The 25096-nt window shown below is 36.9% G+C and overlaps 1 protein-coding gene across 1 annotated transcript in view; it reads left to right on the forward strand.

Annotated features, from left to right (window-relative positions):
• The window catches only part of LOC131156739 (FRIGIDA-like protein 3), a 30551-nt gene extending 18907 nt beyond the window's left edge, over window positions 1–11644 (forward strand). The window contains exons 2-4 of the mRNA XM_058110635.1: window positions 7820–8879; window positions 10127–10299; window positions 11004–11644. Of these exons, the coding sequence (XP_057966618.1) occupies window positions 7832–8879; window positions 10127–10299; window positions 11004–11423 (1641 nt within the window). The 5' untranslated portion in view covers window positions 7820–7831 and the 3' untranslated portion in view covers window positions 11424–11644. The remainder of the gene's footprint in view (window positions 1–7819; window positions 8880–10126; window positions 10300–11003) is intronic.
• Window positions 11645–25096: the final 13452 nt, after the last annotated feature.

Genomic DNA, 25096 nt, shown 5'->3' on the forward strand with positions numbered 1-25096 from the left:
TGGAGGCACACCAAATGAGGAGTCTATCTTCTAAGGAAGTCTTCCACCAGCATCCTCTTGTTAGAGTCTGCAGATATCTCTCATTCCATGAAATAATTTTGCATGTCAATATCTCACTTTCAATATCAGTGCCTCTCTGCTCACACCTGAGCATTCTAGCTGTCTCTCTTCCCCCCTCCCCCCTTGTTTTGCAATTTACAAAGCAAACCAGTATCATCTCATACTTGGAGGGTTTCTGTATTTGCTTTTGTCTCCATGGTTGTTGCCCCTCCATCTTTCAGAATTCTCTAGAAGTTCTATAGAAATGCCTGAAAATTTCCAGAAACCTTTTAATCTGTTCTTTAATTGATTGGATGGCTTGCCCTGATTATCATCCACTTCAGTATCAGGAATTTGGGATTCATGACTAGTACAAGTCAATGGATTTAACCCCTCCGGTTCCATTTCAATGGTTGCCTTATTGAGTGCCCTGCCATCAACTTCCTGCTCCCTGCTACAGTCTGCATTGATATACACTTCCCCAGGCATGCCTCTCAAGACTTCTACTGATCATCAACTCCCTGCTCTGCAAATATCTGGATATCTCAGACCTCCAGTCCATCTATGTTATTATTGTTGTTGTTATTGTTATTATTGTCATATCTTATCATTATTATTAATCATCATCATCCTCATCATATTGTCTTGAGTTGAACAAAAATGTTTCTGGGTAAGCTTAATACTAGCAAGGTGTTGATTCAAGGGTGGTTTAGTAATCTTCTACTTGCTCTAAATTTTAATGCTTTTGGCTTGTGCATGATTCATTTTTTAGGTGGTTAATAGTCTACATTCACTAGCGAATCTTTTTTTCTTTCCCTCTAAACATACTGAAAAGTAACAGGACATTTTTTCAAAGAAATAAGAGAGTATGAGGAATCGTGTACGTGGTCTTTGTTTCTATTCATGATGCTTGTGCTTTGAGTTGGATGATTTGTAGAGGGCTGGATGTGAATTTAGTGTAAGGGGATCAGGGCAGGGGTCTGAGGACGCATTTCCATCTACAATTAGCTAATGCTGTCTTTTTCAGATTTTTAAGGTTTTTGTGAATCAAGTCGACATGGTGGATACTTGAACTTGGTTTGACTTGGAAATTTTAATGTTCTGGTTCTTTTTGAACTCAATCGATCTTATAATTTTTGAACTCGAGGTCAACTCAACTCCAAGTTCTTAGAACTTGAACCCTGCTCAATAACTTGATTCCGTTTTAGAATAATATTAAATATTAGTATAATATATATAACAGATAGTATTAAATATATGTGTGAATATAATGTACCACTTACAAAATATAAAAATGATAAAATAACAAAAGCTTGATTGGGTTCACAAAGTAGTATTGCAGAACTTGAAATTGACTCATCAAGCTACTTTGAGTAGATTGAGCCTGACATGAACTTGAATGAGTCGAGTTGAGTCAAGCTACAGAGCGAGATGGGTTTGAGTAGCTTAGAAGCTGACTTGATTCACTTTCACTCCTAGGCTTGATGATAAATTTGGGATTATAGCTATTATTGTGGAGTTGAGTGCTCTCTCAATATAGCATATCTAGATATGAATCAGCATGCATAGAAAGAGAATAAGAGAGAGAGCGAAAGAGGTAGGTTTCTCTTATAAAGGATCGGCAATCCACAAAATTCTCCAGAATTCTTCTCTTACTCAATAATGCAGTTTCTGTCAAAAAAATTGAACATAATGCCATACATATGCTTATATGCTTCATTCTATAAAGCTTGGGCAGTCAGGCTATTTGGAAACAAAATTACATCGACATCCTAAAAAAAAAAAAACAATGTAAGTACTATTATCTCTAAACTACCATGGACATTTTTCTTGACACCAAAATTGGCCATACATGGATGTGGGGCATGCAGTCGTTAACTGAAGCTTCGGAATTCATTCAAATTGATCTAGCAAGCCTATTTATTCCACACTACTAGATCTATGAGGTATTAACATATGCATATTGTTTTGAAATGTCGAGTGATGGAAATCTGATAAAAAAGGGAGGTGGTTAAGTCTCGTTTGAATTGATGGAGTCTATTATATGTTTGAGCCATAGTAGTCGGAGGTGCGAGGCGAAGGCTTCGTGAGGCGCACAATTATTAAAATGGTGTAAAATATCTATTTGGGGTAATTTATATATGAACATATGAATATCTAGTAATATTAGAATTTAAAATGCCAAAATATTCAATAACAAAATTGGAAATTTAATAAAATTGCCAAGACGAAGCCCAAAAGCATCAACAATTCAACATAGTTCAACATCAAAAGAAAAGAGTACAATAAAAGATTTCAAAGCATAAAATCTAAAAATCCTCCTCAATCATCACTCATCATCAACTAAGTTGGCGAAGATATCATCATCTTCCTCTTCATCATCAAAACTGTTTTCTCCAACATCTTTTTCCTCTTCCGTCTCCTCTGCACTATCCACTTGGATTTCATCCTCATCTAAGTTCCAACATTGTGGTTCGACCCCTAGCACTGGTTGCACTACTAGATGAAGCCCTTCCTCTTCCTCTAGACGATGATGGCATATTTGTACTTATTCTTGATCTAGTGTGATGCGGGGGTTTATTTAGTCCAGCAGCTCTAGCAATAGAATCCCAATTCAAATTATCATCTTCAAACACAAGTTCATCGTCTTCATCAGAATCGCCATCCATCCTACCAATCAACCACTCATTACTATCATCAATGTCCTTTAGGAGGATGGGATCAATGGTGTCACATTTGTCGTATCGACGCCTCAGAGTTCGATTATATTTCACAAATACCAAATCATTCAAGCGTTGTTGGGATAGGCTATTTCTCCTTTTGCTATGAAGCTACAAAAAGTTTAAAGTAATATGGTTAATAATGATTCTAAAAAGCAGTAGATTGGTAGTTCTTTTTCTTTAATAATTAATCCATGATATACTAATGACTTACTTGTTGGAATATGCTCTAATTTCTTTCACAGCCTGTAGCACTACACGTGAGACTAAGAATTTTCACAGCAAACTTTTGCAAGTTTGGAGTTGTTGATCCATATGCCATCTACCATTGCACCATTATAAAATAAATTTTAAATGAATACTTACTAGGTAAATAGCAAAAATAATTTTCAAAAAGAAAGAGGTAGTACAAATGCCACTTTACCTGGTGCTTTTGTCTTCCTTTGTCTCACTGCCAAACTAATTCCAAAGACGCCACTAGCGGCATTGTATTTTTCCAACTCATTTGAAACTTTATCTTGCATTTCAATAGTTGGCAGTAACCTTGCAATACATTTGTGCAAACTCGTCATAATTTCTTCTTCGTGCAAAATGTTGGGGTTTGAATAGAAAAATTCTGGATTCAAGTAGTGTGCAGCTGCATGCAACGGTTGATGGAGTTGGTGGCATCCCCACCTCGTATCAATAATTTCAAATGCCTCATTGAATTTATCCTCTCTCTCACCAAAAGCCTTAGCTATGGCTTCCTTAACCCTATCCATTGCTTCATAAATGTATCCCATTGCAAGTTTCTTTTCCCCATCAACCAAACGGAGTACACGAACAAGTGGACCTGTTAACTCAAGAGCATAGACGATGGTACTCCAAAAAGTAGGCATCAAAACAATAGTAGCTGCTTTTTTGCTAGCCGCCTCCTTTGCCCATTTAGTAGTATTCCAATCTTTAGAAGTAAACATCTTCCTCAAGTTGTTCTTTTGAAGGTGGATTGAACGAAGGGTGATGAAGGCAGTTGCAAATCTTGTAACTGCAGGTCTTAGTAACTCCTTCCTCCAGTGAACTGTCTCATCAGGTTCACAACGCCAACACGGTTATAGATATAGCCATTCAAAAAAATTGCCCTTTTCAAAGTTGCATAAATTGAAGGCATCTTTCCAATATCCTCCAAAATTAAATCAATGCAATGAGTAGCACACGGTGTCCAATATAAATGTGGCCTCTTTGCTTCCAATAATCTCCCTATTCAAAAATCAAGGAATGAAGCCATTAAAATATTAAAATAAACAATATATACACTATAGAAAGTAGTTCTAAAAATAAGTTCTTACCTGCTGCAACATAGTTTGACGCATTGTCAGTTACCACTTGAATCACATTTGATTCTCCAATTTCCTCTACCATCTCATCAAGTAATTTGTATATTCTATCTGCATTCTTGACAAGATTAGAAGCATCAATAGACTTGATGAATACTGATCCCCTTGGAGAGTTCATTAAGAAGTTTATTATGTCCTTATTAGCAACCGAATCTCTCCAACCATCAGACATAATTGAGCAGCCATATTTTGTCCATTCCTCCTTATGGACCTTCAACAACTCTTTCATTCGACTAACTTCCTCCTTTAGGTAAGGAACTCTCACTTCATGATAGCTAAGTGGCTTTATTCGAGGACCATATTGTCCAATCGATTCAAGTGCCACTGCAAAGCTGCTCAGACGTACAACATTAAATGGTATTCCAGCATCATACATCCACCTAGCAAAATCTCCCATTGCTTTTTTTCTTAGTTCTTTCTTGCACGCCTCATTTATTGATGTTTGCTTCATCTTCCCTTCTTTCCTAGCTTGAACCGCTTTCTTTGGATCGGGAGTAAAAAACAAGTCTATAGGCCCCTTCTGTTTTGGTTTCTTCAAGTTGGATTGGTATGATCTTTTACTTCCATCACTAGTAAGCACTCTCTTGCCACGAATGTCAATTTCTTGAACTTCATCTTCTTCATCTTCACCATAATGATCTATATCATCAAGTCGGGCAATAACTCATTTTTCTCCTTTTCCATATCTTTCTTTAACATATACTCTTTAATCTCCTCACGTACATGAGCAGGGCACTTAGAGCATTCTTTCACATTTCGAAATCCTCCGACAATGTGTTGTTTTGCCCGAAATATTCCTCCCCTTGTGACTTTACCACAAAAATTGCAAGTTAAATTATTTCTATTTTTCTGATCCTCCAAATGTGCATACTTCCATGTGGGATCTTTCTTTGCCGAGGCCTCACATCTAGAACTAGAATCCATTTAAGATTTTAGACTTGGTATCCCGTATCCTAACTGAATGCATCATATATTTCAGGCAAATTAGGCAATAACTCATTTTGTATTAGTAGCTAATAGCGTAATCTAGACAATAACCCATTTAAAATTTAAGACTTATATAATGTATTTCCAAACAAATTAAAAAACAGTAGCTAAATTTCAATAAAAAGAATAAATATTATGTATTAGTTATAATTTATAAACTTACATTAATTAAACTAAATATTATAAATTAAAAAACAGTAGCTAAATTTCTGTAAAAAGAATAAATATTATGTAGTAGTTATAATTTATAAGCTTACATTAATTAACCAAATATTTAATTTATAAGCTTACATATAAAGAAGAAGAAGAAGAAGAAGAAGAAGAAAAAGAGCAGGCAGCAGTCAGCAGCACGCAGCAAGCAGGCAGCAGGAAGAAGAAGAAGAAGAAGGGCTTCCGGCTGGTTCAAAGGCTCACTAACGAACTCACGAAGGGCTTCTAGCTGGTTCAAAGGCTCGCAAACGAACTCACGAAGGGCTTCGAAGGGTCGAAAGGGGCTAGGGCTCTGTTCGTTTGAGTCGAATGAGGGATATGGGTCTGGCTTGGGCTATTTCTCTCCTTTAAATGACTTAAAAATTCACAAGGCATGCCTCACTGCGCCTCGCGCCCCACTGCGTCTCGTCTCGCCTAGGGTCGCGTCTTGCAGGTCGCCTCGCCCCACCTGGTATGAGGCGCAAGCATCTTCGCCTCACTGCGCCTTGCGCCTAGGAGGCGTGCTTTTAACTACTATGGTTTGAGCATGAATTCTGTCTGAAGAGTGTATCATCCATAGTTGGTCGTTAATGAAGGCAGGGGAAACCTTGCATTCCCACTTTCATCTTCCTTGTTTTTCCGTTATGGTTAATGAATGGAATGAAATTGAAATTCTCTATGCAACATGGGACTTCCTTCTGATTATGACTTTCCAGCATCCACCTAATTCAACATTCAGTACACCCATGCTCATTAATCCCCATCCCTGCCCATTTTTCTTCTTTTGAATGTTGACCATATGGAATGAGTCAAATGGCAGACATGGCTAAGGAGTTGCTATTGTAGCTCCTGACTTTGTAGCTTTTAGCCCAACCAATAATATTTTATAGTTATATATAATGCTGAAATGTTTTGTTGGGTAACCTTATGTTGTGAATTGGAAGGGCACTGAATATGAAGTGAATATTGGATAGCCTTATGTTGACCATATGGAATGAGTCAAACAGCACACATGGCTTAGTTGCTTTGCTATTGTATCTCCAAATTTTGTAGCTGTGGCACAACCATCAATATTGTGTGCTTATACATAATTCTAAAATGTTCTGTTGGGTAGCCTTATGTTGTGAATTGGAAGGGCACTGAATATGAAGTGAATATTGAGTATTATTACTAGCTTCTAATTTTTGGTAATTATTTGTTTTACATATTTCTCAATTAGACACCAGCAATAAGATGGTTTTGAACATGTGCAATGGAAATTAACAGATGTATGATTAAGGTGGAGTTTGGTGTTAAGACAAGAAGACCACATGCATTGCAGCACCAAAATTTTTTAATAAATTTATGTAAATAGAGGGGACTCTCTTAAATGGAGACAACGGAAACGGGGGACTAATAGCTAGCTTCAAATTGTTGGGTGAAGGGCTTTCTTGTTGACTCTGTTACGTACGTGTGTAACAACAACAACAACAACAAGCCTTAAGTCTCTTTATGTGGGGTCGGCTACGTGAACCCTTTTCGCCAAATCACCTGATCAAGAGTATTTTCCTCTATTAGATTAAGGGCTATTAAATCCTTCCTCACTATCTCATTCCTAGTTATTTTGGGCCTGCCCCTACCCCTTTTCATGTCAGATACAATAACTAGTTCACTCCTCCTCACAGGTGGTCTACTAGGCGTATGTTTCAAATGCCCAAACCATCTAAGCTGCCTCTCCCTTATTTTGTTTTCAACCGATGCTATGCCTAAATTATTACGTATATGTTCATTTCTTAATTTATCTTTTATTGTTAAACCACTCATCCACCTTAACATTCGCATCTCAACAACTTTTATTTTTTGTACATGCTTCTTAGTTGCCCAACATTCTGAATCATAAAGCATAGTTGACATTATAGCTGTATTATAAAACTTTAATTTTAAGGGTATTCTACGATCACACAACACACCTGATGCCCTCCTCCATTTTACCCAACCTGTTTTAGTTCTATGTTCAACTTTTTCAATTTCCCGTTCAGCTTGCATAATAGATCTAAGATATCTAAATCGTAAAAAGATAAGGACTCAAAGTAGAACCTTGATGTATACCTATTGTGATAAGAAAATCTCATTTACCTCCTACAATCCTGACGCTAGTCATTACTCTATCATACATATCCTTAATGACCTCCGTATATCTACTACGAACTCCTGTCTTTTCCAAGTCCCACCGAAGAACTTCCCTAGGTACTTTGTCATAAGATTTTTGTCCTTAGTGTGGCAGTTTGTGCAATTTACTGGGCACCAGTTTCCAATACAAACCTAAACAATGTGTGGACATTTGAGGGCAGGTTGGATGAATAATTTGTTCAGGTTTGATGAATAATTTTTTTTCCTTGACTGTCTATCTATGCTATTTGATGCCTGTCAACTAAATGTGTGTGTGTGTGTGTGTGTGTGTGTGTGTATTTGATGCCCGTCAACTAAATGTGTTATATATATATATATATACTATTTTTTCCTATCTTCTAGGGCTTCTCTGCCATGGAGGATACCCAATCAGTTGCTGTGCTTATTGATTCAACGAACTCTAAAATACAGCAGCTTCAGAAAGCATTTGCTGAACTTGAAAGTCACCGAGCCATTACCCTCAATCTGAAATGGAAAGAACTCGAGGAACATTTTCATGGGCTTGAGAGGTCCTTGAAGAGGCGTTTTATTGAGTTGGAGGACCAGGAAAAGGAGTTTGAAAACAAGACAATGGAAGCCCAAGTATTGCTGGAGAAGCGGGAAGCAGCTGTTGTAGAGAAGGAACAAGCTTCGTTGGAGAGGCTTCAAGAGAAGAGAGATGCTGCTGTCTTTGCCATTGCTAATTCTCTTGAGAAGCACAGGAAGTTGTCATCTGTGGAGTCTGCTGTTGTTACCAGTGAGGCCCTTGGTGAGTTACCTGTTGTGGAAGAAAAAACAGCTGATGCCATGGCTGCAGAGAGTAACTTAGATAACAGGAGGGACTCTTTTGAAAACGGAAATGTGGAGGTGAAGTCTTATCCTCAGCTTGTTAAACTATGTGCAGAGATGGACTCTGAAGGGCTACACAAATTTATATCAGATAACCGTAAGAACCTTGCTTCCATGAGGGAGGAAATCCCACTTGCATTTAAGGCGGCTGCTGATCCTGCTTTCTTGGTTTTGGACTCTCTGGATGATTTTTATCGTATTGAAGTGCCTAATTTGGATGGAAAGAAGGATTCCAGTTTGTTGGGTCTCCGTCGAACCTGTATCATGTTGATGGAGTGCCTTGGCAGTCTACTGACGAACCCAGAGATATCTCCTCATGATTTAATCTCAGAAGATGCTAAGGAGCGAGCGAGGGCTATTGCTGAGGAATGGAAACCAAAGTTGGATGATCTTGACATGGATGCCAGCAACGGGAACTCCTTGGAGGCTCATGCATTTTTGCAACTTGTAGCCACGTTCGGCATTGCTTCTGATTTTGATCAAGAAGAAATATCCAAGCTGATACCGACGGTGTCTCGTCGCCGACAGACAGCTGATCTTTGTCGCTCTCTGGGGTTGACTAAGAAAATGCCAGGTTAGTCTTTTCTTGTTGCTTGTATACATAAACAACCAACTTGGAAGAAAAATTATTTTAAAATAGTTGGTAGGTTTTCAATTTTACGAAGTGAAATTTACTGGCATTCATACTCAACTCTGTGAAGTTAAATAAACATTTCAAAAGCTTTCTGCTAGTACTACTGTGCTTTGGTGTGTTTTCATTGTCTAATTTAAAAACGGCATTGCTAGGCCACAAGGGTCCTCGCTTTGCAAGGGTAGGGGGAGGATCATCAGTGTATGCAGCCTTGCCCCTGCTTTTATGCAGAGAGACTGTTTTCTTGGACTTGAACCCATGGCTAATCGGTCTCAAAGGATCAACCTTACCGTTGATCTAAGGCACCACCCTCAAATATGATCTCCTATTTATATTTCTTTATCCCCTCAAAATGGCTTCTAAATCTCCTTCATGTCACTTCTTTAACGTGTTGAATATTTGAAGGTCCAAGTGACTGAATTGACCTCATTTCTCATCTACAAATATTGTCTTTAAATATTTGAGGCTGAAATTGTCCACAACATCGTTTGAAGTGTGAGGTACTATTTCATGCATTGAAATGGCTAAATTACCCTTAATATTGCAATGCTGTTGTATCAATTACTACTATTATTTGTTTTTTTTATTTTGCTTTTTTTTTTCCCCGGGGGAGAGGGGTGGGGTGGCTATAGTAACACACTAATGCACATGGTCATGAATCTGGACTTCTTGAGAGGTTAGAATCATAATAAAATTGACAAAATGTAGGGGATAAGTGGAAATTCACCAAACTACGTAGATACCTGCTGAGGGAAAAATTGAACATTCAAGTCTACAACACAAAATATTTATTCTCGTCTCCAGACTCCAATCAAGTGTTTTTGAATCTGACATTTGTATGATCTGTGGATATTGAATGAAAGGAGCGTTGAATTAAAAATTTTTTTGGCCTCTGCAATCATGGGTCGGCAGGGGTAAAAATTCCTGTGATTGTGCCCATTTCCTGCATGAGAACAGTGGAGGATGGATCTTGCCAGTTGTCTCATGCTTCAGAGTTATATTGCAGCAGTAGCTTCATTCAGTATATATTATTGTGAGCTCAGGTTAGGACAAAAAACTGAACAGAATGGAGTTTGGCAGCTTGGTTGTATGAATTTATTTAATATAGGAACATGAAAGTAGGGGATAATTTTGCCTGACTGCTTTCTGAATTCTCAAATGTTTTATTCTGTTTTTCTCGGATGTTGCAGGTGTAATTGAAGTGCTAATAAGTAGCGGAAGGCAAATTGATGCTGTTAACCTTGCTTTTGCGTTTGAGTTGATGGAGCAGTTCTCACCTGTACCTTTGCTGAAATCCTACTTGAAGGAGGCAAAGAAAGCTTCTTCACCGGTGAAACCTGGAAACACTTCTCCAACTGCGCAGGTGTATTCCACATGCTCCCTTAATTTATTGTTTTTTCCTTGTTGCATTTGTTGTTTACCTTCCAGCTTCTTTCTTTTCTCATTTCTTGAAAATCAGGTTGCTTTCCTAGCATGGTGAGAAAATCAGCCAGTTGCTTATGAATGGGTCATGGTTATTATGGTCTAAAAGATTGGTAGTAGAACTTGTCTGATTTGGTTTAGAGGTTGATATTTGTTAAATTGAAACAATATTTTAACTGTATGGAAAATAGTAAATGGTTTCCGTTCTTTTTCCCCTATCGATGAACTGCTTTCCAAATGAAGGTTGGTTATGCGTGCTTCTCAGCAGTTCTGTGGGGCTCTTCATTGAACCATTTTCTTTATTTTTGGCCTGATGATGTCTTTATTCCATCTGGATTGATTGGATCTTTAAAACAATTTGTTTTTAGATTGCATGGCAATATGAGCTTGACTTGATGAGCTCAAACAAATTTGAGCTGGATTCTTTATTTTGTATTCCCTTTTGTGTTTGGGCCTGCATATTTTTATTAGCGTGGGTGATGAAGTTCTGCTTTTGGAGCTTCAGCAGCAATGCTGGATGTGGTCAGATCCAACAAACTAGAATGTGTGCAAGTGCTGGATGATCAGTGTGTCCGCAAGTTGAAAAAAGTGGTTTTGTCTTTGGTGACTTTGGCAAATGACCTAACAAAATTATCCTTGTTTCAGAATGAGGTGAGTGAACGGGAGCTGACAGCACACAAGGCCGTGATAAAATGCATTGAAGAGCACAAGCTGGAGGAGCAGTTTCCCTTGGACGCACTCCAAAAACGTGTTGTCCAGCTGGAGAAGGCCAAGGCGGACAAAAAAAGGGCGACTGAAGCCACGAAGCCTCAGCCCAAGAGACCCCGTGCCAATGGTGTTGTAGGATATGGGCCCCGTGTCACTAACATCGCCGCTGACAAGATCTTCTACTCGAGAGCTGCTGATAGGTACCCACAGTACATGTATGACAGGCCATATGTTTATCCTGGACCAGCCGACAACCATGGCCCATCTCTTCTTGGCTCTGCTACTTACGGCCTATCCCCTGGTCACGGCAACTACTTAGGAAACGGGTACCAGTACCAGGCCCCATACCTTCACTAGCTTGCGGAGGTGGTGAAAGGGGGATCCAGATGATCATGTCCCTTTTAACTTGTTAGCGTTAATCCTCAACTTTCGTTTGATGTTGCAATTCTGAACAATTTAGTGAAAAAATGAATAGCTTTCTTGATGTTTAATTTGGTGTAGAAGCCAGATGTTTTAATCCTCTAAATATATGCACCCTGCTGCTGATATTTAATATAATCATGGCACCAGTTTGTATCTGTTTATGTATTTTATTTTTTCTTTTAAGAAATTTATATCCCTTTCTCTGTTCTTCGGGTGCGTTTTTCCTAGTGTATTGCACCTGCTGCTGTTGCATGATTTTCCTTTTCCGTCATCAAACAAAGCATAGAATCGGGTCGTGTCCAAATAATGCTTTGGTGCTCGAGTTGTTTTGGTTCTGGCCAACGACATCATATGCATGTGATTCTTTCAAGGGCTTGTTTTGTTAAATGGTAAAAAGTTGATGGAATCAAATTGAGTCTTTCGTCTTTTACGAATTTATCATGAAAAGTACTTAAATGAAGTATTTTGTTAATTAGTAATGATTGGTTTGTACTTTGATATTTATTTGAAAAGTACTTAATTAAAAAAGTACTTAAAATAATTAATTTTAAAATATTTTTTAGATAAGTATTTTTTTTTTTATTGGTCTTGAGAAAAATATTTTTATCTAGTGGGTCTAACTTATCCCTTAATATAGATGGGGAAAAAGAACGTCTTCCTTTTGGACCATGCATGAGCACTTTCAAGGCAGGCTTACTAAGTTGCGTAAATTTCAGTTTTTATTTTTTTGTTTATATTGTTAAGCTCTTCAAATCATACTTCTATTTTCAGTAAAATATATTTTTTCCGGACAGTTTATTATATTATGAATTATCACTCAAATCGTGTGACATATTATTATATTACTAAATTTGTTGATTTTTATGGTATGATATGGTAAAAGTTATGGTTTTATATTGGGTACTCGAAATAATGTGAATAATGTAAAGGTTGTGAAAATCATGACGATATGCTGGTTTTCTGAAAGTGTTGAAAATGGTTGCAATATAACGTTGATAGAAAATGAGGACGTCGTTATATTGTTTATCCTGTGTGTTGCAATATATCGTTGGTAGAAAATGAGTAGGTCGTTATATTATTTATTACATGAAGTATAACGTTGACGGGAAATGAGGAGGTCTTTGACATGTAATTTGCAATATAACGTTGACAAGAAATGAGGTCATTATATTGTTTGACATGTAATTTGCAATATAATGTTGATAGGAAATGAGGAGGTCGTTATATTGTTTATTATGCGCAGTAAAACGTTGGCAGGAAATGAGGAGATCGTCGTACTATTTGTTATGTAAATTTATGTAAATGAGACTATTTGTTGAGCGAGAGTTATGTTTTTGCAGGTAATTAGTGAAATCTACAATTATGGGTGTGAGTTACAACTATAAATGCCATATTCTTTAAAATTAAATTAACGATTTTATTTTGTTTACACTAAAACTCATGTTAGTCACATACTGATGATAATTTATTCCGTCTTATTGAAAAGTGTCTCACCCCGATAAATACTTTCATTTTTCAGGACCTACACGGAATCGAGCCTAGTGAGCTTTGGGGCTGGGTTTAAATTTTATAGTTATTATAAGTGTAAGCGAGACGCTAGTTTACCATGTTTTTGTTTATGTTGGGATGTAATATAAAACATGGTAATACATAGGTGGCTATGGTAGTTTTAGTACTTTGGTAATGTATTGGAGTTTTAAATGGTTTCCGCTACTCATATGATAGTTGTGGTATCAGAAATGTATTTAAAATAACACTCCGGACCTTAGTTGTAGGTTCGGGACGTTACAATAAGGGCCTTAAAACAAGGACTTATGTGGTTCAAATGTCATATATCTTAGAGAAGATTTTATAAATTCTACAAACCTTTATTAAAATTTTAAAAATCTCAGATTTTTTTAACATTTAATTTTTGGTGTGGACAGCTACTTCGAAAACGGCCACAGATACCGACCCTCATATTATTTAATACTATTATAATCTTATACAAATATTTTAATGCAAAATTATAGTCGTAGACTTGAAATTAGTTTACAAATATTTTAATACAAAAAAATACCCACACCCAATTAATCACATTGGATTAAATACTTTAGCATATATCACTCTTCTCTTTACGTTTGCATCTCTCGACTGGCTACCGCTACAGAAGTACTCCGCTAGCTCTTTCCCTCTCCTCTCTCTCTCTCTCTCTCTCTCTCTCTCTCTCTCTCTCTCTCTCTCTCTCTCTCTCTGGTTAGCTTTCATTGAAATGGTGGCAGGAAAGTCCCTATTCGTCCCTGCATATTCTATCGCCGCAGAGGCACTCTGATCTGATTTTCAGATTTGATGTGGGTGATTTTTACACTGCATATGCCGGCAACCTCCGAGCATCACTCCATCGTTGTTTTTTTCACTTCATTTCTTTTTGTCCAAGTCACTTCTTTTTTTGGCCATGTTCATTCTCTTCTTCTCTAACTCACTTCCTTTTTTCTTTGTGAGTTTGGAGAATATCCCCATTTATAGGTAGAGTTCCACATTGAATAGTCCGAATTATCAACTCTGTAATCAGTTGTTAGAATCAATAGGTCTTCAAATCGTTCATTTGAAAAAATTGAAACTCACTTTTAGATCCATTATTCAGATAACTAGAATTCTGATAACTGTAAAAAGAACTTTCTAGTTCATTAAGAAAAGAATGATCATTGTCAATCTAAAAAATAAGTTTCTTCTTAGTTAAATCATTTTTAAATGCTGTCTTCAAAAGAAATTTGGCGTTCATGTCCTACTCCCTTGTGATATGCATGAGAGAGGCAAAAGGAATTTTCATTTTGATGTCTAAGGTAACCCAAAATGAAAAAATAACGATGGTTTCATCGAAGATGATAGAAGCCTCCTAGCTTCATTGTAGTGATAAAAAATAAAATAAAAAATAAAAAATTGATAATCAACTAATTAATTAAAGATTATTAAATTAATTTATGAAAGAAAAAAAACTAATTGGAATAAAGATATATATATATATATATATATATAGGTATATAGTTATTAATATAGTATATTATATGTTATATAATTTTAATATATATATTGGTTAAAGAAACTTCCTCAAGCTGAAGAAGAAGAGAATTTCTTTTTACATTCAGAACAGAAGGTCGCCACCCCCCCCCCTCGGAAATTTCTCACGTACACTGCTCCATTTCCGTCTCTCTTTTCTTAATTTCTTGACGGATATTCGACTAATTGGGAAACAGAAGGTGCCGTTGGATTCCTAACTCCACCACCGACATTTCTTTTGGAGCGGATTTGTCGTGGGAGTGGCGTAGGCACCATTCCTGGGGTAAGGTAACTTTTCCCTATATTCTCAATTTCTCCTTAAATCTGCCGCTAAATCGACGATCGGGCACCACCACGGGGTCCTAGTCGCGATCGTCGTCATTTTGATCAGAGTAAATTTCCAATTTGGGTTTCCTAAACCCACACCAAAGCGAGAGTGTGATTTAGGGAATTAGGTAAATTAGTTATATTTGAGGGTATAATTATTTATTTAGAATTTATGAGCTTAGGAAATGTTAACATAGTATTTTATTTAGGGTTGATTTAATTGAACTAGGACTATTGAATCAGGATTCGGGTGAGCACTGCAGACATCTTTTTGGGATCTCTGTTAGCGTAGTTCAAGAAATCAGGTAAGAGAATAAATTAAGTCAGTATTTTTCATGGAAATATTTACTATTTTACAACATTTTATTCCAAGAAATTATGTATAGCATAAAACTATGTTTGGAAGATTTATTGTTATTAATAGGAGATTGTTTTAATACATTTAATAAGGGAAAATGACTTTAGTGCTGATTTTATGAGTAGGACATGATTTATTTTTGTGTGACATGGGTATAGAATTTTATGATTTTATGTTATGGTAAAATATTATGTTTTCAGAATAAGCATGATATCACTGTTTCAGGAAATTGTTAAAAACAATATGGAAATATGTTTAAAGTATATTATATTGCAACGGCGCAAGAGCCGTAATTTATATGATACGGTGCAAGGGCTGTAATTTATATGAAATGGCACAAGGGCCATAATTTATATGATGTGATATGTCGGTGTAAGGGCCGTGATGTATGATATGCTTTTTTAATGAAATTATTATTATGCCATATATTATGATGAAACAGTTATGTTCAGCATATGAAACATAGTATATAATATCAGAACCTGAATGACCTAATTTAGTTTTGTTTTCAGGAGCACGGTACCGTAGCTATATATATATTCAGATTATGATAGTGCAACCACACGATTAGAGTGTGGTAAGGTGGTAGTTGATGTGGTTTCAGTGTAGTTTGGAGATGTTTCCCTGGCAGTTCGAACTAGGTGAGGCAAACCTATTGTACTTACAGATAAGAGTTTTTCATCTAGCATGGTTGGCCCGCCATTACTAGGTCCCACCTTCGGACCGCACAACCAAGTCATGTGGGGGTAATACATGACACCAACTAACTATCCATCCTGAGATTTATTTCATGTATTATATAGTTGTATAAGATGATTTATATGTACAAAGATATAACATGACATGTATGTTACTTTTAAATATGTTAATTCAGTAAATTTTCAGACAGTTTTCACAGATACGATTTATATACAGTATATGCTTATGACATATGAAAATACCCATGTTGTCACACACTGATATTAGTTTATTTCCCTTACTGAGAGGTGTCTCACCCCAACTTTAAAACATTTCAGGGAATCTAGGTAGAGGAGCGGATAGAGCTCCGCAGCATTAGTGGTCGCTCGATCTACCCTGCCAAAAGGGTAAATCACTATGCTAGGGTCAGATGGGTTTTTGGGTAATGACCTTAGGGAATTTTATGATCATTTTAGGATGTGTGTATATTTATATGACAGGTTTGTAAAACTCTGGTATTGTATTTGGACGGTTGGTTCGTTGTGTATATAATGTATGTTTTCCATTGCTAGGGTGTCAGTGATATATAACAGCTTTATTCCCCCGTACCCCCTGGTCTGGGTGGATTATGTTTATGGTTATCATGATTATTGCGATGCTATTATGTGAAAAAAAATATATGGTAAGTTAGGCAGGTCGTTACAATTTGGTATTAGAGTCTAGGTTGTAAGGTTCTGTAGACTTTAGAGTGCGGCGGAAACAATACCAGAGTTTAGGTCAAAGGGTTTGGGGTTTGGTTTTGCAGTCTAAAGGCAGAACTCCATGGTGGTTTCTGTGTCTTTCCTAGGGTGACAATTTTAGGAAAGTCGTTGTAAACTATTGTCGGGTTGTGTTTATAAAGTGTAGGACTTAACCTTGAATAAATATAAAAGTGGCAATATAGTGGGGTTTTGGTTAGATATCTAGATTATAAGGACAGGGTGTCTGAGTCATGTTCATGATTTTTTTTTTCAAGATGGACCCAAGAAATAGTGGTACAAATGCTGGGGGTGATGGAGCTAGACCCTCAGGTGTAGGCAGAGGTGATCTAGACGCCGTACTATATAGCGTGGTTTAGCAGGTTATAGCTGAGATTGCTAGGAGCTCTAGGGAGCAGGGAGGCCCGTCTGCAGGCTCTGGGAGTACGATCGAGAAATTTACTAAGATGAATCCTTCGACATTTTTAGGAGGGGTGGATCCTTCAGTCGCCAAGAACTGGATGCAAGTGATTGAGAAAGTCTTGGAGGTGCTACAGTGTACGGAGGAGCAGTGGGTCCAATTCGTTACTTATAAAATGACAGGAGAAAGAGAGCGCTGGTGGACTGCTGTGAAACTCCTAGAACAACAAAGGACGATGCCAATAGCTATGACATGGGACCAATTTAGAGAATTGTTCTTTGACAGATACTTTCCAACCACTATCAGAGAGGTTGAAGTGGAGGAGTTCTTGAATCTGAAGCAAGAACAGCAGTCGTTCCAGTAGTATGTAGTGAGGTTCATAAAATTATCTTGTTTTGCCCCATTTATTATACCTGATGAAGCAAGAAAGGCGAGACGGTTTGAAAGAGGGTTGAGGTGTGAGATCTACAGACAGGTTATGGTACTGAAAATATAAGATTTTGCTGAACTGGTAGATATAACCACTTTGGCTGAGGCCAGTAAGTGGTTGGGTGCTGAGGAGTAGGGACAGAAGAAGAGATCTGCACCTTCAGGTTTCCAATAGGGGTCCAAGTAGGGTCAGTGGAGGAGAGGAAACTATGGTAGAGGACATAGACAGGAGGATGGGGGTCGTGGGGTTCAGGCAGTGCAGACTTACCCTATTTATCTGACATGTGGAAAAAAACACTTGGGAGAGTGTCAAATGGGGAATGTTGTTTGCTATCGCTGTGGTGGTTCAGGGCATATGGCACGGTATTGTCATGCACCACTTGGTACTACTCCTACTCCTAGGAAATTCAGGGGAGGTTACCAGGCACTCCGTGGAGGCCAGCAAAGGAACATAGCCCCGACAAGGGTTTATGCTTTGATACTAGGAGACGCTGAGACTGTAGCAGACATAGTGACAGGTACCCTTACTGTTTTATTATGCCATGCTATTATTTTATTTGATTCGGGTGCTACTCATTATTTTGTCTGCAAATTATATTAAATTGTATGGCCCAGTCATTGGAGGTAGAATTGTCTGTAACTACACCGTTAAGGTCAGTGGTGAGGTGTCGTAGAGTGCTCAGGGGTTATCTGGTAGAAATTCAGGAGAGAGTGTTACCAGCTGATTTGATTGTGTTAGATATACATGGGTTTAGTATAATACTGGGTATGGATTGGCTGGTAGTTAACTATGCTAATATTGACTATCATTTGAAAGAGGTGATCTTCAAACCACCAGACAAGCAAGAATTTAGATTTTTGAGGTCGTAGGTGCATTCCCCACCTCAGTTAGTATCAGCTATGCAGACGAGAAGATTACTCCTCGAGGGATGTCAGGGATTTATAGCTTATGTAAAGGGGTTGTCAGAAAATGAAATGAAGCTTGACAATACACCAGTGGTTAAGGAGTTTCCAGACGTTTTCCCAGAAGAATTGCCATGATTGCCTCCCGATCACAAGGTAGATTTTGCTATCGATCTACTTCCCGGGATAGCACTGATCTCTAAAGCTCCTTACCATATGGCTCCAACATTGGGGGAATTAAAGGACCAGCTGCAAGACCTATTGAATAAAGGATTTATCAGACCTACTGTTTCGCCCTGGGGAGCTCCAGTGTTATTTGTAAAGAAGAAAGAAAGGTGTATGAGAATGTGTATAGACTACAGGGAGATAAATAAGGTAAACAATAAGAACATATATCCTCTACCCCGTATAAATGACTTATTTGATTAGCTCCAGGGTAACTGGGTTTATTTTAAGATTGACCTCAGATCAGGTTATCATCAAGTGAAGGTAAAAATAGAAGACGTCTCGAAGATAGCTTTTAGGACTAGGTATAGGCATTATGAATTCCTTATTATGCCTTTTAGTTTAACGAATGATCCTGTAGTATTCATGGATTTAATGAATAGAATCTTTCATCAGTATTTAGACCAGTTTGTCATGGTTTTCATTGATGATATATTGGTCTACTCGAGGAGTTTTGAGGAATATGAGGCATACTTACGGCTGGTACTCCAGACGCTCAGGGAAAAGAGTTTGTATGCTAAGTTCAGTAAATGCAAATTCTGGTTAGAGAAGGTGGTGTTTTTGGAGCATATTATCTCAAGTGATGGAATTTCAGTGGATCCTAACAAGATTGATGCAGTTGTGAAGTGGGCCAGGCCGAAGACCGTTTAGGAAATCAGGAGTTTGTTGGGGCTCGTAGGTTATTACTGTTGATTTGTTAAGGGGTTCTCAGCATTATCAAGGCCTTTGATGTGACTGACCATAATGAATGTCAAGTTTGAATGGGATGACAGTTGTGAACAGAGTTTCTAGAAACTAAAACAGAGGCTTGTCACTACACCAGTGTTGATCATCCCATCAGGGGGTGATGGTTATGTTATCTATAGTGATGTGTCCTTGAAAGGATTTGGTTGTGTATTGATGCAGTGAGGTAGGGTAGTAGCATATCCTTCCAGGTAGTTGAAAGAGAATGAAAAGAACTATCCTACCCATAATCTTGAATTGGCTGCAATGGTACACGTGCTAAAGATTTGGAGGTATTACTTGTACGGTGAAAGATGCGAGATATTCTCCGACTACAAAAATCTAAAGTACTTCTTTATGCAAAAAGAATTTAATATATGGAAAAGAAGATGATTGAAACTTATCAAGGACTGTGATTGCACCATTAGCTACCATCCAGGTAAAGTAAATGTGGTAGCTGATGCATTGAACCGTAAAGCACAGGGTGCAGCACAGTTAGTAGTAGTAATTCAGCATCCGATCCTAATGGATCTGGAGAGATTTGAGATGGAATTGGTTGAGTGCGATCACCATACTTTTGTTGCCAACCTGGTGGTGCAACCTACATTGTATAAAAGGGTTAAGGCAACCCAGAAAAATGACACAGAGTTGGTGGAATTGATCGAGAAAGTGTAGGATGGATAGGGGAAGGAGTTTAGTATTTCAGATGATGGAACTTTGCGGTTCCGTTCTAAATTATACGTGCCTATAGATGTTGATATCAGGAGGATGATCCTTGAGAAGGCTCATTGGTTCCTGTATACAGTTCATCCCGGTAGCACTAAAATGTATCTTGATCTATGGAAGTCCTTCTGATAGAGCGGTATGAAGAGAGAAATTACCGAGTTTGTGCAACAGTGTCTGATGTGACAACAGATTAAGGCTGAGCACCAGAGGCTGGCGGTCTAGTTGCAGCCACTTTTCATCCCAGAGTGGAAATGGGACCATGTTTCTATGTACTTGGTGATAGGTTTACCACTGGCGCGACAGAGGCAGAATGCTATTTGGGTGGTCGTTGATAGATTGACAATGACCGCTCATTTCATTCCCATTAAAGTCAACTACTCCATATACAGACTGACAGAGTTATATGTTCAAGAGATCATGCAATCACATGGAGTGCCAGTATCTATTGTATCAAACCGAGACCCACGTTTCACGTCACATTTTTGGAGGAGCTTGCAGGAGGCTCTAGGGTTTCAGTTATCTTTCAGCACGACATTTCATCCTCAGACAGACGACCAGACTAAAAGGGTAATTCAAATATTAGAAGATTTTCTACGAGCGTGCGTGCTGGATTTTGGAGGTAGTTGGACCCAGTATATGCTGTTGGTAGAGTTTGCATACAATAACAGCTATCAAGCCAGTATTGGCATGACACTGTATGAGGTGCTCTACGGTAGGAGGTGTCGTTCTCCTCTATATTGGGATGTGATAGGTGAGAGGTGAGTTTTGGGACCAAAAATAGTGCAGCAGACGTATGATAAAGTTTGGCTCATTAAAGAAAGAATCAATGCAGCTCAGAGTCTGCAGAAGAGCTATGTTGATACTCACTGCCAAAAGTTAGAACTTGAAGTTTGAGATCATGTGTTTTTGAAGATAGCGCCACTGAAGGGGATTATGAGGTTTGGGAGGAAGGGTAAGTTAAGCCCTACGTTTATTGGCCCTTTCGAGATTCTTGAAAGATTAGAGTCAGTTGCCTATCGGCTAACTTTACCACCAGTTTTGTTTAGAATTCACGACATATTTCATATTTTCATGTTAAGGAAATACGTCCTAGAACCCTGAATGTAACTACGGTATTCCTCCGACACAAGTGAGGGTAAGTAATAAAATAAGTAGCCCATTTTTCCTTGGGGGATGTTGTATAGTACATATAACAAATTTTCAGGATGAAATTTCTTAAGAAGGGGAAAATGTAGTGATCCTAAAAATAAAAAATAAAAAATAAAAAAATATAATAATAATAAATTAATAATCAATCAATCAATTAATTATTATTAAATTAATTTATGAAAGAAAAAAACTAATTGAAATAAATAAATATATATATATATATATAGGTATATAGTTATTAATATAATATTGTTGGCCTTACAAGGCTTAACATCTTGTTTTGATACTAACAAACAAGTAGAACTTAACATATTTGGTTAAGTGATGTCATTTCAGGATTCAATGATGAATGCAAGGTCAAGTGTTCAGAAGGATTCATGAAAACTTATATTTCAAAGAAGGATTATCAATATGAAGCTTAAAGCATGGATTCAAAAATGGATTTAAAGATAAAGCTTGAAAATCATGAGAGCATGAGGATTAAATAGAACATGATGAAAGCTCAAAGAAAGATGAAGTAAGCATAAAGACCTCAAGGAATTCAAAAAATGAAAATTTGAAAGAGTCTATAGAAAATTTCATGTAAGTACTTCAAATAATTTCAATATGGATGCATGGAACTCTTAGGTTAATTTCTTAGACCTAGATACCTTTTAATATACTTGGAAAATATTTTTATAAGGTCAAAAATTATTTCAAAAAGGTTAGAATCATTTTTGGAATGAATAGCACCAAAAAGAGGATTGCTCAATTGCTGTTATTTTTTCTACATCTGCATTGATGTACATTTTTATATATAAAAGACTCCTTATTTTAAAAAGTATTCAACATAAAAGTTGTAGGATTTTCTTTTAGATTTCGTTTGACACCAAGAACGTCCAATTTAGAGTTACATAAAAAACGTTATGACCAAAATACTGAAGAGTGCTCGAAGCTGATAGCTTGACAGTCGCCTGTCTATGTTCTTATAGAAGCCCGCCGTTGCACTCTCAAGCGCCTATCTGTGTTCCATTAGGCGACTACCACCTTGCTGTACCTTTAAAATAACTAGACATATGACTAACCAAAAAGGGGCAATCAATTGTTACTCGGTAGATTTTAAATTTCTATAACAAACAAATTTTTTAAATGAGATTGCTTGGAGCTCAAACTTTGTGAAAACTTGGAGAATACTCAAAGTCACTTGGGGATCAAGTTACATAATTTTTCAAGTCTATAAATAAGCCTCAAGATCATTGAATTAATTACCAAGAATCAAATTCAGCTATCAAACTCTCTCAACTACTCTCGTCATTGAAAGGTCCTCTTGCTCATATCTTGTGCACGAATTCAATTGAGTATTGCTGACATTCAATCACCAATCTTGTACTACAAATTCTAAATCTTTCAATCATTGAAAGAATTAATTGGTGATATACTCCCTTGAGCTTCAAGTTAAATTCCATATTGTTATTTACTTTAAAGTATATTATAGTGCTAAATTGTTGTACTAGTAAGCTCTATTTGAGAGCATTCTTTGTATATTTATTTGACTTGTATCTTGTAGATTGACGATTCCAAGGATTATTTGGATCGTTGGCTAAGCGTGGGGATATCTTTTAGAGAGGCGGGCTCTAGCCTAATTGAAGGAGTGACCGAACGAGGGTACATCGTTTGGAGAGGCGGGCTCTAGCCTACTAAAGGAGTGTGTGTAAACAGTGTTGTTCCGCCCGGAAAAGGAACTGATTTTAGTGAATCCTTTGGTATTTTGCCAAAGGTGAGGACATAGGCTGGGTATAAGCCGAACCTTGTAAAAATCCCAGTCTCACTCTCTCTTTCCCTTACTCTTTATTTTCAGCACATATAAATTGTATGGATGATTTAGTTTTTTAATCACATATACTATGCAACTTGGAAGTTAAATAAACTTAAAGTTTAATTTTGATTTGATATTGCGAAAACCAAAAGGGAGTACGTTGGTTGATCAAAACTTTATAGAAACCTCAAAAGGAAGTATGTTGTTTGGTTAACACCCAAAGACAAATTAACTAAAGAGTTTATTTAAATTCTAAGTTGTTTGGAAATTAAGTTGAGATTTGCATTGAAGGAACGATTTCACATTCACTACAGGGATTGGTTCAAATTTATATCCATAAGGCTTATATAAACAAACAACCATCTTAAGTTCTTACATTACTCAAAATGCTATATATTTTAATCTTGGTTTGGTTGTTTGCTTTCAAATTGTGGTTGGTTGATTACTTGAATGATTGAATGTTTGTGTGGTTATGGATTAAATAAAGGAATAAGTTTTTGTTGAAAGTTTGAAAAATCAACAATAAGTTAAAAATTCCGAAAAAGATTTAAAAGAAAAATTTTAAAATCCAATTCACCCCCACTCTTGGGACTACATCTTAGTTTTCAAATATATTATATGTTATATAATTTATATATATATATATATATATATATATATATATATATTGGTTAAAGAAACTTCCTGAAGTTGAAGGCTTTAGGAAGAAGAGAATTTATTTTCACATTCAGAACAGAAGGTTGCCACCCCCCCTAAAATTTCTCATGTACACTCCTCTGTCTTCGTCTCTTTCTTCTTAATTTCTCGATGGATATTCGGTTGATAGGAAAACGGAAAGTGTTGTTGGATTCGTAGTTCCACCACTGACATTTCTACTAGAGCGAATTTGTTGTGGGAGTGGCGTAGGCACCATTTCTGGGGTAAGGTAACTTTTCCCTATTTTCTCAACTTCTCCTTAAATCTGCCACTAAATTGACGATCGAGCACCATCATGGGGTCCTAGTCGTGATCGTCGTCATTTTGGTCGGAGTAAATTTCTAATTTAGGTTTCCTAAGCCCCACTCTAACGCGAGAGTGAGATTTGGAGAATTAGGTAAATTAGTTATATTTGAGGGTATAATTATTTATTTGAAATTTATGAGCCTGAGAAATGTTAACATAGTATTTTATTTAGGGTTGATTTAATTGAACTAGAACTATTGAATCAGGGTTCGAGTGAGTGCTGTAGGCATCCTTTCGGGGTCCCTATTGGCGTAGTTCAAAAAACTAGGTGAGGGAATAAATTAAGTCAGTATTTTTTCATGGAAATATTTACTATTTTATAGCATTTTATTCCAAGAAATTATGTATAGCATAGAATTATGTTTGAGAAATTTACTGTTGTTAATAGGAGATTGTTTTAATACATTTAATCAAGGAAAATGATTTCAGTGCAGATTTTATGAGTAGAACATGATTTACTTTTGTGCGGCATGGGTATAGAATTTTATGATTTTATGTAATGGCAAAATGCTATGTTTTCAGAATAAACATGCTATCACTATTTCAGGAAATTGTTAAAAATAGTACAAAAATATGTTTAAAGTATATTATAATGGAACAACACAAGGGCTGTAATTTATATGATATGGCACAAGGGCCGTAATTTATATGAAATGGCGCAAAGGCCATAATTTATATGATATGATATGTCAACGCAAGGGCCGTGATGTGTGATATGCTATTTTAATGAAATTATTATTATGTCAGATATTATGATGAAACAGTTATGTTTAGCATATGAAACATAGTATATGATATTAGAACCCGAATGACTTAGTTTAGTTCAGTTTTCAGAAGCACGGTACCGTAGCTATATATATATATATATATATATATATATATATATATATATATATATATATATATATTAAGATTATGATAGTGCAACCACACAATCAGAGTGTGGTAAGGTGGCAGTCGATGTGGCTTCAGTGTAGTTTGGAGATGTTCCCCTGGAAGTTCAGACCAGGTGGGGCAGGCCAATCTTACTTACAGATAAGAGTTTTTGATCTAGCAATGGTCGGCTAGCCATTACTAGGTCTCACCTTCGGGCCAAAC

The sequence above is a fragment of the Malania oleifera genome, chromosome 5, assembly GCF_029873635.1.
Source record: "Malania oleifera isolate guangnan ecotype guangnan chromosome 5, ASM2987363v1, whole genome shotgun sequence".
In the NCBI taxonomy this organism is placed as follows: Eukaryota; Viridiplantae; Streptophyta; class Magnoliopsida; order Santalales; family Ximeniaceae; genus Malania; species Malania oleifera.